The sequence below is a fragment of the Pipistrellus kuhlii genome, unplaced genomic scaffold (assembly GCF_014108245.1).
Source record: "Pipistrellus kuhlii isolate mPipKuh1 unplaced genomic scaffold, mPipKuh1.p scaffold_m20_p_1, whole genome shotgun sequence".
NCBI classification, from domain to species: domain Eukaryota; kingdom Metazoa; phylum Chordata; class Mammalia; order Chiroptera; family Vespertilionidae; genus Pipistrellus; species Pipistrellus kuhlii.
Window position 1 is genome coordinate 196,954,851 of NW_023425404.1, and position 14,576 is coordinate 196,969,426.

The following is a 14,576-nucleotide window of genomic DNA, read 5'->3' on the forward strand; positions in this document are numbered from 1 at the left end:
AGGGGCTGGGGGCGGGGCCAGGGCCAGGCTCCCCGCCTGGAAGAGCAGACGCCGATGGTCCCTGGCACGGAGGCGGGCACCGAGGCGGGTACCTGAGGTGTAGGGCAGGAAGTCCTGGTGGCCGCGGACGTGCCAGGTGGCGTTGTAGGCGTGCACGGCGCGGAGGTAGGTGCTCAGGGTGGCGTACTCCGCCGTGATGCCCGTCTGGGCGGAGTGCGTGTTGACGAAGCTCAGCAGGAGGTCCATGTTGGCGAACTGTATGCCCGCTTTGAAGAACGACCGGTCACAGCCCTGCGGCAGGACACGGGCCATGTCCATCCTGAGGGCAGAGCTCAGCCCCGCAGCACGGCCCCGGGGCCCTCCCGGGACACCTGCCACCCCCACGGGCAGCCCCCGTCCCCACACCAGCTCCCCAGCTAAATTCCTGGGCGTGTCCTCTTTTATTTTATTTTATTTTTTTTTTTTTGAGTGGTGGTCAATTTATTTTTTTTAATATATATATATATATTTTATTGATTTTTTACAGAGAGGAAGAGAGAGAGATAGAGAACTAGAAACATCAAGAGAATCATCAATCAGCTGCCTCTTGCACACCCTCTACCGGGGATGTGCCCGCAACCAAGGAACATGCCCTTGACCAGAATCGAACCTGGAACCTTCAATTTATTTTTTTACTTATTTATTTTTCCCTTATTTTTTTAAATATATTTTATTGATTTTTTACAGAGAGGAAGGGAGAGAGATAGCTAGAAACGTCGATGAGAGAGAAACATCGACCAGCTGCCTCTTGCACACCCCCTACCGGGGATGTGCCCGCAACCAAGGTCCATGCCCTTGACCAGAATCGAACCTGGGACCTTTCAGTCCGCAGACCGACGCTTTACCACTGAGCCAAACCGGTTTCGGCTCCCTTATTTTTTTTTTTTAATTAAATTATTATCTGTGTACATATCTTACCATTGCCCCCTGTCCCACACATGCCCTCCCTCCCCAGTTTTGTATCCATGGGTTGTACTTAGATGCATGCAGAGTGTCCTCTCTTTTTCTTTCTTTCTCTGCATCATGTTGTACATCCCCATATTTGTTTATCTTTCATCTTATAAGAAGTTTGTTCCTGCTCTAGCCAGTTCGGCTCATGGACAGGGCATCAGCTGTGGACTGAAGGGTCAAGGTTTGATTCCAGTCAAGGACATATGCCTAGGTTGCAGGCTCAGTCCTCAGTGGGGGGTGTGCAGGAGGCAGCTGATAGATGATTCTCATCATTGATGTTTCTTTTCTTTTTTTTAATATATTTTATTGGTTTTTTACAGAGAGAAAGAGAGAGGGATAGAGAGTTAGAAACATCAGTGAGAGAGAAACATTGATCAGCTGCCTCTTGCACACTCCCTACAGGGGATGTGCCTGCAACCAAGGTACATGCCCTTGACCGGAATTGAACCTGGGACCTTTCAGTCCGCAGGCCAATGCTCTATCCGCTGAGCCAAACCGGTTTCGGCTCATCATTGATGTTTCTACCTCTCTCATTCTCTCCCTTCCTCTCTGAAATCAATAAAAATATTTAAAAAAAAAAAAAAAAAAAAAAGTGTGTTCCTTTGACTAATCCCCCACCCCACCCACACCTCTGACAACCACAAGTTGGATCTGCGTGTTTTGTGTTTTTAAGTTTCACATATACTATAAGTGGAATCATACAGTCCTTCGTCTTCCTCTGACATACTTCACTCCCTGGCATTTCTAAAGCCATTCATTATTACTGCTCATCACGTCATCCATCCCGGTGCTGTGAGATTTGTGAGGAACAAGGAACTAGCCACGACTCACATTCACTGACCTTAACTTCACCTTCAAAACAGCAAAGTCAAAATTGTTAGAAACAGTACCTGCCAAGACTGACTCTGGAAAAGCAGAAAATGTAAACAGACATCTTACTAGTAAGGAGACTGAATCAGTAACCAAAAGCTCTGACAGACAGAAGTCCAGGGCCAGATGATGTCATCGGTTAACGCTAGTAAAGAAGAATCGATACCAATCCTTCTAAAATCTCCCCCAAAAAGCAGAAGGGGAGAGAACTCCACACGTGTTTCCGAGGCCGGCATTATCCTGACACCACAATGAGACCGGGACACCACACGTAAAGAAAAGTATAAGAGAGAGAGAGAGAGAGAGAGAGAGAGAGAGAGAGAGAGAAGAGAGAGAGAGAGAGAGAGAGAGAAAGAAAGAAGGAAGGAAGGAAAAGGAAGGAAGGAAGGAATGAAGGAAGGAATGGAATGAAGGAAGGAAGGAAGAACAGAAAGAAAGAAAAGAAAGAAGAAAGAAGAAAGAAAGAAAGAAAGAAAGAAAGAAAGAAAAAGTGCAGGTGACCACCCCCGATGAACATAGATGCAAAAATTCTTAACAAAATGTGAGCGAACTGAAGTTGATACCTTAAAATCACCACACCATGGGACCAGGTGGGAAAACAACCCAATTCTACAATGGAGGAAGGACTTCATTAGATATCGTTCCGAAGAGGACGTACAGATGGCCGACAGGCCCAGTGAAAAGGGGCTCAGCACCCCTATCATCAGTGAAATGCAGGTCAAAAACCGCATTGCCCTGGCGAGTGTGGCTCAGTGGATAGAGCACTGGCCTGCAACCTGAAGGGTCCCGGGTTCGATTCCGGTCAAGGCCATGTACCTCAGTTGCAGGGTTCCTCCCTGGCCAAGGCTTGTGCAGGAAGCAACCAATCGATGTGCTTCTCTCACATCGATGTTTCTCTCTGTCTTTCCCTCTCTCTTCCGCTCTCTCTAAAAATCAATGGGAAAATATCCTCGGGTGAGGATTAAAAATAACAATAATAAACAAATCAAAATCCACAGTAAGACCTCACCTCACACCTGCTACAATGGTTACCATCAAAAAAGACAAGAAAGAAGTGTTGGTGAGGAGGAGGAGAAAATGGAACCCTGTGCACTATTGGTGGGACTGCAAATTGGTGCAACCACCATGGAAAACAGTATGGAGGTTTCTAAAAAAAATTTTAAATGGAATTACCATCTGATCCAGCAAGTCTACTTCTGAGTATTTAGTCAAAGAAAACAAAACATTAATTCTAACAGTTATATGCACCCATATTCATAGCAGCATTATTTACAACTAGAGGCCCAGAGCATGAAATCTGTGCTCTGGGGGGGAGGGGGGCCTTCCTTCAGCCCAGCCTGCACCCTCTCCAATCTAAAACCCGTCAGGCAATGTCTGACTGCCAATTTAGGCCCAATTCCAAAACCGGCAGTTGGACTTCCCTTTCACAATCTGGGACTGCTGGCTCCCAACCACTCACCTGCCTGCCAGCCTAATCACTCCTAACCACTCTTCTGCAGCCTGATCAAAACCTAACCGCTCCCCTGCCAGCCTGATTGCCCACAACCGCCCTTCCCTGCTGGTTTGGTAACCCCCAACAGCACTCACCTGCTGGCCTGGTCACCCCTAACTGCCATTCCCTACCTGCCCAGTCTCCCCCAACTGCTCTGCACTGCCAGCCATCTTATGGCTGCCATCTTTGGCCACATGGGGGTGGCCATCTGGTGCAAGGGCATGCTGGTCAATTTGCATATTACCTCTTTATTATATAGGATAGCCAAAACATGAAAGCAACCTAAAGTGTCCATCCATAGATGAATGGATACACACACACACACACACACACACACACACACACACACATCATTTGATTCCCAGTCAGAGCACGTGCCCAGATTCCAAGCTCGATCCCCAGCGGGGGTGTACAGGAGGCAGCCGATCCATGATTCTCTCGCATCACTGATGTCTCTCTCTCTCTTCCTCTCTCAAATAAATAAAAACTAAGAACAAAGGGAGGTCATTGAATGATACTGTTGGGGTTTTGTGGCCTGGACACCAGCTATTTTAGGCAGGTGTTTCTGTGCCCCTTTGCAAGCATCCCATTCAATTGTGAACTCCTGAGGAAGCAAGCATTTCATTATCTTGTTTCTTTATTGCCTACGTATATTTTAAGTTATGCCTCAAGCCTCATCCAAAGTTATCCTATATAATAAAAGGCTAATATGCAAACCAACCAAAAGGTAGAACGACTTGTCGCTATGATGCACACTGACCACCAGGGGGCAGACACTCAATGCAGAAGCTGCCCCCTGGTGGTCAGTGTGCTCCCACCGGGGAACACTGCTCAGCCAGAAGCCCTGAGCCAGGCTCACCTGGCAAGCACAGCAGGGGTGGCAGGAGCTTCTCCCGCCTCTGCAGCAATGCTAAGGATGTCCAACTGCCAGCTTAGGTCCATGGGGAGCAGGCCTAAGCCGTCAGTCTGACAGCCCCCACGGCTCCAGACTGTGAGAGGGCACTGGCCAGGCTGAGGGACACCCCCGCCAGTGCAAAAATTCTGATCTAAAATATATGTATATTTTATTTTATTTTAGATCAAATGTGTCATACAAGTGGCCTGTTGATATCATGTATGGAGTTTTACCGTTTTAAAAAAATATTAATTTCTGCACCTACAGAAAAAAGGAATCACAAACAAAAGGAGCAAAGCAATAAAAGCGGCGTTGAAAGAGAGGCAGTCACACGTGAGAAGGTCGGGGAGAGCCGGTGGGAGCCTGCGGGGCGGGGACCAGGGCTGTCCTTCGGGGGAGAGGCTGGGTGAGCTCGGGGTGTGGGAGGAGCCGGTGGGGGAGGCCCGGGGTGTGCAGGATGGCAGGCCCGCCCGGGTTCGAGCGGAGCCGGGGCCCGGCCCGGACGCTGCTTACCCAGGGCCAGAGGACATGCGGGGTCCGGTACAGGCTGGCCCGCTTCTGCACGCTCGACACAAAGCTCTCCAGGTACGACTTGATGTTGCGCATGGTGACGGGGGGGTCGCTGGGGCTCACGAACGCCACACTCTGGAGGCGTGCTGGGAACGGGGCCACGCCTTCCCAGGAATAGCCCTCCCTGAGGCAGAGAGAAAGGTTAGGGGGGCCCACCCAAGAGGAGAGCAGCCTGGGTCCCGGGGGCTGGCGGGCTCAGGCCATCCATGGGGCAGCTCAGGGCCTGCAGACCCTCCTCGATGACCCGTCTCCCACCAGGGACAGGGACAGGCGGGGGGACAGGGGGCAGGCAGGGGCTATGCAGACAGAGGGGGCTCCAGCCAGGCCCCAGCTCCCCAGCTGCGGGGCAGGCACGCCACTCCCTGGGCCCGCGCCATTCGCTCCCCGGGGAGCCCACCCCCGTGGGACCCCTCAGACCACTGCTCCCGGTGCACCCCGAGCCTGCAGAGGAGGTGCCGGGCCACGGACAGTGCTGGGGCCGGGCTGGGCCCGGGGGACCAGCCACCTCCAGCTCCGGCCTCAGTGCCCCCGGTGACGAGATTGAGCACAGTGTTTTAGCAAATAAGACGGACGCCGAGCCGTCCTGGTGAGCAGAGCCTCCCGGGGCTCCACCAGGCAGACGCCGCGGCCCTTCCCTCCGCCCGCTCCCGCGTGGCACGGGGCACGGCTCTGACCCTGCCAGCGAGCCTCACCGGGCAGCCCAGGGGCACGGGGGACCGGCCAGCCCAGGGTCTCGGGGGACCGGCCAGCCCAGGGGCACGGGGGACCGGCCAGCCCAGGGGCACGGGGGACCGGCCAGCCCAGGGGCACGGGGGACCGGCCAGCCCAGGGGCACGGGGGGACACGTGCTGAAGGCCGTTATGAGGGTTCAATGATGACAGTGGTGTAAACCTCGAGAAACGGTGCCTGGCACAGAGCGGCAGTGAGCGGCCCCCCAGCACGCCTGCTGCCGCTCCTTCTCACGAAGCGGCCGGCGGTACCCAGCACGCCCGGCCCGGGAGCTGGCGCCTGAACCCAGCCCACTCCGACCGTCCGCCAGCCGGGCTGCGGGCTCGGACAGGGGCGCCCGGTGCGTCTCCCTGGGGTGCGGTCTCCGGAGGGCACGGGGACAGCCGAGGGGCGCCCGGTGCGTCTCCCTGGGGTGCGGTCTCCGGAGGGCACGGGGACAGCAGAGGGTCGCCCGGTGCATCTCCCTGGGATGCGGTCTCCGAGGGCACGGGGACAGCCGAGGGGCTCGGACAGGGGCGCCCAGTGCGTCTCCCTGGGGTGCGGTTGCCGGAGGGCACGGGGACAGCCGAGGGCCTCGGACAGGGGCGCCCGGTGTGTCTCCCTGGGGTGCAGTCTTCGGAGGGCACGGGGACAGTGGAGGGGTGCCCGGTGCGTCTCCCTGGGGGTGCAGTCTTCGGAGGGCACGGGGACAGTGGAGGGGTGCCCGGTGCGTCTCCCTGGGGTGCGGTCTCCGGGAGGGCACGGGGACAGCGGGCTGCGGGGCTCGGACAGGGGTGCCCGGGGCGTCTCCCTGGGGTGCGGTCTCCGAGGGCACAGGGACAGCGGGCTGCGGGGCTCGGACAGGGGTGCCCCGGGCGTCTCCCTGGGGTGCGGTCTCCGAGGGCACGGGGACAGCGGGCTGCGGGGCTCGGACAGGGGTGCCCGGGGCGTCTCCCTGGGGTGCGGTCTCCGGGAGGGCACGGGGACAGCGGGCTGTGGGGCTCGGACAGGGGTGCCCCGGGCGTCTCCCTGGGGTGCGGTCTCCGAGGGCACGGGGACAGCGGGGGCCGCAGGGTGCTCACATGCAGTAGCTATAGTCCAGGACGTGCGTGAAGATCTCCTGCTGCTCCGCCAGCGACCGGGACCCGCGCCACACGAACTGCATCTCCTGCCGACGGGGGAGGGGGGTGCCAGGCTGAGGGCGCCGGCCCGGGACAGACCCCCTCGCTGCCTCCTCTGGGGTCCCATCTCGCCCCCGAAGCCACTTCAGCTGTGGATTTGCCCTCGGAGCAGCCGCCTGCCCGGTCGCCCGCCTCCCCCTGGGGCCCCTGCCAGGCCCAGGCTCGGCGCGGCTCCCTGCGGGCAGCCCGTGTGGCACCGCTCAGGGCCAGGCAGCACTCAGGGCAACAAGGGGGGGAGATCCTGGTCCCGGGGCATCAGCTCGGGGCTCCCACAGGGCCCGGCTCCCCAGCGGCTTGGTTTCGGGCCTGGGAGACGCAGGCTCAGGCACAGGACCACTGCAGGAGGCTTGGGGCTCATGAGCGCCCTTCTCTTGACCCCTGGGCTCCCCCTCTCAGCCTGCCTCCTGCCGCGGTGCCCAGGCTCTGCTGACCTCAGCCCCGCTGCTCCCCGCTGGGGCGCGGCCTGCCCTGCAGGGGTGCCGCCCTCCGAGAGCACAGGAACCACAAGGAAGGGCAGGGCCAGGGCAGCGAGGGGGTGCAGGGGGGAGCACTCACCTTAGTGTCTGCCATGGCATTCTTGACCTCGTAGTCGATCCGGGAGATGACGTGGGCATTGAACCCCGCCAGGGCGAACAGGGTGGGCGTGGTGGCAGAGGCGCCGAACGCATCCACCTGCCAGGAGACCCGTGGCCGGATCCCGAAGGTCTCGTACAGGAAGCCGTGTCCTTCTGCGGGGAGAGCCCCGTCGCCCACACTGCGGACGGGGCCCCTCGCCTGGGCCTGGGCACCGGGCACCGGGGGCCCAGCAGGCGGGGTCTGCTGCACAGATGCCTCATGCAAAGGGCCCATCACCCGCCCTCACTTACTCCTCCAGGACTGAGGGCCTCCCGGGAGCCAGAGCCAGGCTGAGTGACAGGGGGAGGGAGGGGCTGGGAAACGGAGCCTCTGGGTCCCCCGGGGAGAGCACCCTTCCCGTCCCAGGCGCCTGCAGGGTCAGTACTGGGCGCTCAGGGTTCGAGGGCACGGTGGGCTGAGTCCTGAGGCGAGGCTGTTATGCTCTGGGCACCCCCTCCCCTGCCATGCCCATCAGCCCCTTCCCTCCCCTGCCATGCCCATCAGCACCCCCTCCCTCCCCTGCCATGCCCATCAGCACCCCCTCCCTCCCCTGCCATGCCCATCAGCCCCCTCCCTCCCCTGCCATGCCCATCAGCCCCCTCCCTCCCCTGCCATGCCCATCAGCCCCCTCCCTCCCCTGCCATGCCCATCAGCACCCTCTCACTCCCCTGCCATGCCCATCAGTCCCCTCCGTCCCCTGCCATGCCCATCAGCCCCCTCCCTCCCCTGCCATGCCCATCAGCACCCCCTCCCTCCCCTGCCATGCCCATCAGCACCCCCTCCCTCCCTGCCATGCCCATCAGCCCCCTCCCTCCCCTGCCATGCCCATCAGTCCCCTCCCTCCCCTGCCATGCCCATCAGCCCCTTCCCTCCCCTGCCATGTCCATCAGCACCCCCTCCCTCCTCTGCCATGCCCATCAGCACCCCCTCCCTCCCCTGCCATGCCCATCAGCACCCTCTCCCTCCCCTGCCATGCCCATCAGTCCCCTCCCTCCCCTGCCATGCCCATCAGCCCTCTCCCTCCCCTGCCATGCCCATCAGCACCCCTCCCTCCCCTGCCATGTCCATCAGCACCCCCTCCCTCCTCTGCCATGCCCATCAGCACCCCCTCCCCCCCCTGCCATGCCCATCAGCACCCTCTCCCTCCCCTGCCATGCCCATCAGTCCCCTCCCTCCCCTGCCATGCCCATCAGCCCTCTCCCTCCCCTGCCATGCCCATCAGCACCCCCTCCCTCCCCTGCCATGTCCATCAACACCCCCCTCCCTCCTCTGCCATGCCCATCAGCACCCCCTCCCTCCCCTGCCATGTCCATCAGCACCCCCTCCCTCCCCTGCCATGCCCATCAGCCCCCTCCCTCCCCTGCCATGCCCATCAGCACCCCCTCCCTCCCCTGCCATGCCCATCAGCACCCCCTCCCTCCCCTGCCATGTACATCAGCACCCCCTCCCTCCCCTGCCATGCCCATCAGCACTTGTCCAGCCAGACCATGAACTGAGGGAGCCCCAAAGATGGCTCAGACTCGGCTGCTGGCAGAGGCCCCCTGAGTGTCGGGGTGGAAGGGAGGTGATAGGAACTGAGGGCCCCAGAGGAGGGGTCCTGGCAGAGAGACTGAGATGGGCTGCTCGGTGGAGACAAAAGGAAGCATTATGGCCGAGAACACCGGTGGGTTCCAGCTGGAGCAGGTGAAGGGCGGCAGGGGCCCTGGCCGGTGGCTCAATGGTTAGAGCTTCAGCCGGCAAACTGAAGGGTCTCGGGTTCAACCCCAGTCGAGGGCACAGATGTCTGTGTGCAGAAGGCAACCAGTCAATGTGTCTCTCCCTCATTGGTGTTTCTCTCTCTCCCACTCTCTTCCACTCTCCCTAAAAAATCAATGGAAAAAATATCCTCAGGTGAGAATCAACAAAAAATATATAAATAAATAAATAAATTTTAAAGGCGGCCGGGGGAGGCAGCAGGAGGCAGAGAGGAGCCGGGGGAGCCCCGAGCAGGCCCGAGGCCACACTGCGGAGACCGGATGGTTATGACGTGAGAACTAAAGCGACCGGCATCGCGTTCCCAGCTCCGGCAGACCCGGATGGACTCCCTCCCTCCCACTGGGAGCCAGTGCCAGCCGCCCTCGCCTGGCTGGCGGAGGGGGCAGGAGGCCCTGAGCCGGGCCCCCGCCGGGTGCGGGCATCGCGAGGGCACAGGAGCAGCCTGGCACGCAGTAGGGGCGCTGTGGGCGGGAGGCATCTTGGACACAAGAGGGCGCTGAGAGCCTGAGAAGAAAGGGTCTGGTCAGGACACCAACTTCTAGAGCCGTGGTCGACACACTGCGGCTCGCGAGCCACAGGCGGCTCTTTGGCCCCTGGAGTGTGGCTCTTCCACAGAATGCCACGGCCCGGGCGAGTCTGTGTTGAAGAAGTGGCGTTAGAAGAAGTCTAAGTTTAAAACAAACATGTGGCTCTCCAAAGAAATGTCCATCATTGTCCTGTTGATACTTGGCTCTGCTGACTAATGAGTTTGCCGACCGCTGTAGACGGAAGTGGCAAAGAGGGTGAAGTCTGGGAACAAGGCGGGAGACCTGCTAAGGGCAGGGCTCCAGGTTAAAGAGGGGTTAGACACCCTAAGACAGCACCCAGCCTCCTGCTCTGCCTGTTTCACACTCTCAGCACCCGGGGCCATGCTATCGGGGGGCGGTCCGGGCGGCGGGCGGCAGGCCTGGGGTCCTTCTGGCTCACCCTGGCTGCTTTCCTGTTTTTGTCAGTGCCTCGGCTGCCCTGGTTTCCTCCCGGCAGCCTGCCGTTAAACGCCCCCTGGGAAGCGCCTGGTAACCGGTGGGAGAAGGGCCACCATTGCCATGGTGGGTGGAGATGGTGGTGGTGGTGGGCATGAGGAAGGTGCTGGTGGTCATGAAGGTGGTGGTGCTGGGGTAGATGTGGAGGCTGTGAAAGTGATGCTTGTGCTGGTGGTGATGGCGATGGTGGTGGTGGTGATGGTGATGGTGGTGGTGGTGGTGGTGGTGGTGGTGGTGGTGATGGTGGTGATGGTGATGGTGGTGGTGGTGATGGTGATGGTGGTGGTGGTGGTGGTGGTGGTGGTGGTGGTGATGGTGGTGGTGATGGTGGTGGTGGTGGTGGTGATGGTGGTGATGGTGGTGGTGGTGGTGATGGTGGTGGAGATGGTGGTGGAAGTGGGCATGAGGAAGGTGCTGGTGGTCATGAAGGTGGTGGTGCTGGGGTAGATGTGGAGGCTGTGAAAGTGATGCTTGTGCTGGTGGTGATGGCGATGGTGGTGGTGGTGATGGTGATGGTGGTGGTGGTGATGGTGGTGGTGGTGGTGGTGATGGTGATGGTGGTGGTGGTGATGGTGGTGGTGGTGGTGGTGATGGTGGTGATGGTGATGGTGGTGATGGTGGTGGTGATGGTGATGGTGGTGGTAGTGATGGTGGTGGTGGTGGTGGTGGTGATGGTGGTGGTGGTGCTGATGATGGTGTTGATGATGGTGGTGGTGATGGTGATGGTGGTGATGGTGATGGTGATGGTGGTGGTGATGGTGATGGTGGTGATGGTGATGGTGATGGTGGTGGTGATGGTGATGGTGATGGTGATGGTGATGGTGGTGGTGGTGGTGATGGTGGTGATGGTGGTGGTGGTGGTGGTGATGGTGGTGGTGGTGATGGTGGTGGTGATGGTGATGGTGGTGGTGGTGGTGGTGATGGTGGTGGTGATGGTGATGGTGGTGGTGGTGGTGGTGATGGTGATGGTGCTGATGATGGTGGTGATGGTGGTGATGATGGTGGTGATGGTGATGGTGGTGGTGGTGGTGATGGTGGTGATGGTGATGGTGTTGGTGGTGGTGGTGATGGTGGTGGTGGTGGTGGTGGTGGTGGTGGTGGTGGTGGTGGTGGTGGTGGTGGTGGTGGTGGTGGTGGTGGTGGTGATGGTGGTGGTGGTGGTGATGGTGATGGTGGTGGTGGTGGTGGTGGTGGTGGTGATGGTGATGGTGGTGGTGGTGGTTGGTGATGGTGACTGGTGCTGATGATGGTGGTGATGGTGGTGTGTTGATGGTGGTGATGGTGATGGTGGTGGTGGTGGTGATGGTGGTGATGGTGGTGGTGTTGGTGGTGGTGGTGGTGGTGATGGTGATGGTGGTGGTGGTGATGGTGATGGTGGTGATGGTGCTGATGATGGTGGTGATGGTGGTGATGATGGTGGTGGTGGTGGTGGTGGTGGTGGTGATGGTGGTGGTGGTGGTGATGGTGATGGTGGTGGTGATGGTGATGGTGGTGGTGATGGTGATGGTGGTGATGGTGGTGGTGATGGTGGTGTAACGATGAAAGACATCTAACCTTTAACGAGTGGTTACCAGGGAGCACTGCACTTTACTAAAGTGACCGATTTGAATCATTGCAATCTGTGTCTCACACAAACCTTTAGATCAGTTCATCAGACTCCTCTTAACGAGGAGGCACTGAGCACAACAGCTGACCCCCTTGCCCAGCTCACAGGCCCGCGCCCAGCAGGCTAGCTGGTCCTGCAGCCCCGCTCGGAGCCCCGCGCCCAGCAGGCAGGCCTGTGGCATGGCCATCGCTGTGTGCACTGTCTGTCTCCGCGCAGAGGGAAGACGAGCCCGCAGCTGGACTCAGACACCAAGTCCCGGCCGGAGGGAGGCCGGAGGGAGGCGGGAGGGAGGCCGGAGGGAGGCCCGGGAGGCCGGAGGGAGGCCGGAGGGAGGCGGGAGGGAGGCCGGAGGGAGGCCGGAGGGAGGCCGGAGGGAGGCCGGAGGGAGGCCGGAGGGAAGCCCGGGAGGCCGGAGGGAGGCGGGAGGCGGGATGGAGGCCGAAGTGGAGCCGGAGGAGGGCGGAGGGAGGCTGGAGTGGAGGTGAAGGCCCGGGAGGCCGGAAGGGTATGGCAGGGCACCAGGAGGGGCCGGGTAGGGAGGCAAGGAGCCGGAGGGAGGCAGGAGAAGGGGGGATGGCGGAGGAGGGCCGGAGGGATGGGGGAGGGAGGCGGGAGGGCAGGCTGGAGGGAGGTGGGGGGAGGCTGGGTGTCCGGATGGCCGGGGGGAGGGGGGGAGGTAGGGCCGGCGGGAGGGCGGAGGAGGCGGGAGGGAGGCTGAGGAGCCGGGGAGGCCGTCGGGAGGCGAATGAGAGGCCGGGGGGAGCCGGAGGGAGGCCGGCGGGAGGCGGGAGGAGAGAGGCTGGGGGAGGGGCCGGAGGGAGGAGGAGGGAGGCGGAGGTAGGCGGGAGGGAGGCCGTGAGGGAGCCGGGGAGGGGGGGGGGAGGCGGGAGGCGGGAGGAGGCCCGGGAGGCTGGAGGGAGGGGGAGGGAGGGACAGTAGGGGATGCGGAGGGAGCCGGATGGAGGCAGGGGAGTCCGAGTGAGGGGGGGGGGGAGGGCGGCGGGAGGGGAGGGAGCGGGCGGGAGGCGGAGGGAGGCCGGGAGGGCGGCGGGCGGGCGGCGGGGGGAGGGCGGGGGGAGGCGGAGGGAGGGCGGGGGGAGGGAGGCGGGGGGAGGCGGAGGGAGGCGGGAGGAGGCCGAGGGAGGTCCGAGGGAGGCGGGCGGGAGTCTGGAGGGAGGCCCGGAGGCCGTGGGAGGCGGGAGCGGGGCCGGAGGGCTGCGGCGGGCGGCGGGAGGAGAGGCGGAGGAGGTGGGGGGAGGCGGAGGGGGAGGGAGTCCGGGGGAGGCGGGAGAGAGGCCGGAGGGAGGCGGGAGGGAGGCGGATGGGAGGTGGGAGGGAGTCGCGGTGGAGGTGGCCGGAGGGAGGTGGGGAGTGGGGGCCGGATGGAGGCAGAGGGAGGCGGGCGGGAGGTCGGAGGGAGGCGGAGGGAGGCGGCGGGTCTGGGCTGGAGGGTCGGCGGCGGAGGGAGGCCCAGGAAGCGTGGCTGCGGGAGCGGCCGAACCTGTGAGCTGCAGGATCTGGTCGTCGAAGTGGGTCACCGCCTCGTCGGGCATGACCTGGCCTCCGCTCACAAACTCCAGGCGCCCCTGGGCCAGCAGCTCGCGGACCTGCACGGCAGGCACAGAGGGAAGGCCGGTCACAGCCAGAGCCCGTGGCTCTGCAGGGGACGTGTGACAGCGTCTTGGGGGCCTCCCCTGGACTCCCCTTCATTCCTCCTGCAGAGGCAGGTCCCTGCGTCCCCTCAGCACACAACCTGCACCGGAACAGCACCTGGCCTGTGGCTGCCGCCGGTTATAGGTTTTAAATCTTTTTACTTTTTTTTTTTAATATATTTTTATTGGTTTTTTTTTACAGAGAGGAAGAGAGAGAGATAGATAGAAACATCGATGAGAGAGAATCATCGATCAGCTGCCTCTTTTTTAAAAAATATATATTTTATTGATTTTTTACAGAGAGGAAGGGAGAGAGATAGAGAGCTAGAAACGTCGATGAGAGCAAAACATCGACCAGCTGCCTCTTGCACATCCCCTTCCGGGGACGTGCCCGCAACCAAGGTACATGCCCCTGACTGGAATCGAACCTGGGACCTTTCAGTCCGCAGACCGACGCTCTACCACTGAGCCAAACCGGCTTCGGCAAATCTTTTTACTTTTTAAAAAATATTTTTTTTTATTGATTTCAGAGAGGAAGGCAGAGGGAGAGAAATATAAAAACATCAATGATGAGAGAGAATCATAGATCGGCTGCCTCCTGCACTCCCCCTACAGGGGACAAAGCATGTAACGCTGGCATGTGCCCTGACCAGGAATCGAACCGTGACCTCCTGGTTCAAGGTCAACACTCAACCACAGAGCTGCGCTGGCCAGGCTAAATTCCTACTTTTGAAATAATCTCAAAGTGAGAGAAAATATGCACGAATTATACAGCAAGCTCCGTGTGGGCCCTCGGCCACAGCTGGGGGCCTGAGGGACAGCCCGGCCTGGGAGCACTCAGGGTGGCCGTGGGGTGGGCAGCCCCACCCAGCCGCCTCCCGGGGCTGGCCTCTCTGACGCCCGCGCGTGGGACTCCACCTGCTGCCCTATGAGCCACGGGGACCGCTGAGCCCGGCCGGGGGCCCAGGTCCAGGCCCATGAAGGACACAAGTGGGCACAGGGCCACCCAGAAGGCCTGCAGGGGCGCTCAGCCGGGCTCAGTGCAGGCGGGGAGCGGGGCTGCGGTTCCATGAGCAGCAGAGGCCGGGGTCCTGTGCGGCTGCCAGGAGGGAGGGCCAACTGCACTGCGCCCTGTGCCAGCCCGGGGTGGCCGGCCCTGCCCTGTGCGTCCCGGCCCCCCTCCCGGATACCGCCCTCCCGGACACCCCCTCCCGGACACC

The 14,576-nt window shown here is 60.8% G+C and overlaps 1 protein-coding gene across 1 annotated transcript in view; it reads right to left on the reverse strand.

Annotated features, from left to right (window-relative positions):
- MAN2B2 (mannosidase alpha class 2B member 2) overlaps window positions 1–14,576 on the reverse strand; it is a 34,133-nt gene that overhangs the window by 16,054 nt on the left and 3,503 nt on the right. The window contains exons 3-7 of the mRNA XM_045572204.1: window positions 13,206–13,311; window positions 7,262–7,434; window positions 6,608–6,693; window positions 4,792–4,941; window positions 93–319 (exon numbers count right to left, since the gene is read on the reverse strand). Of these exons, the coding sequence (XP_045428160.1) occupies window positions 93–319; window positions 4,792–4,941; window positions 6,608–6,693; window positions 7,262–7,434; window positions 13,206–13,311 (742 nt within the window). The remainder of the gene's footprint in view (window positions 1–92; window positions 320–4,791; window positions 4,942–6,607; window positions 6,694–7,261; window positions 7,435–13,205; window positions 13,312–14,576) is intronic.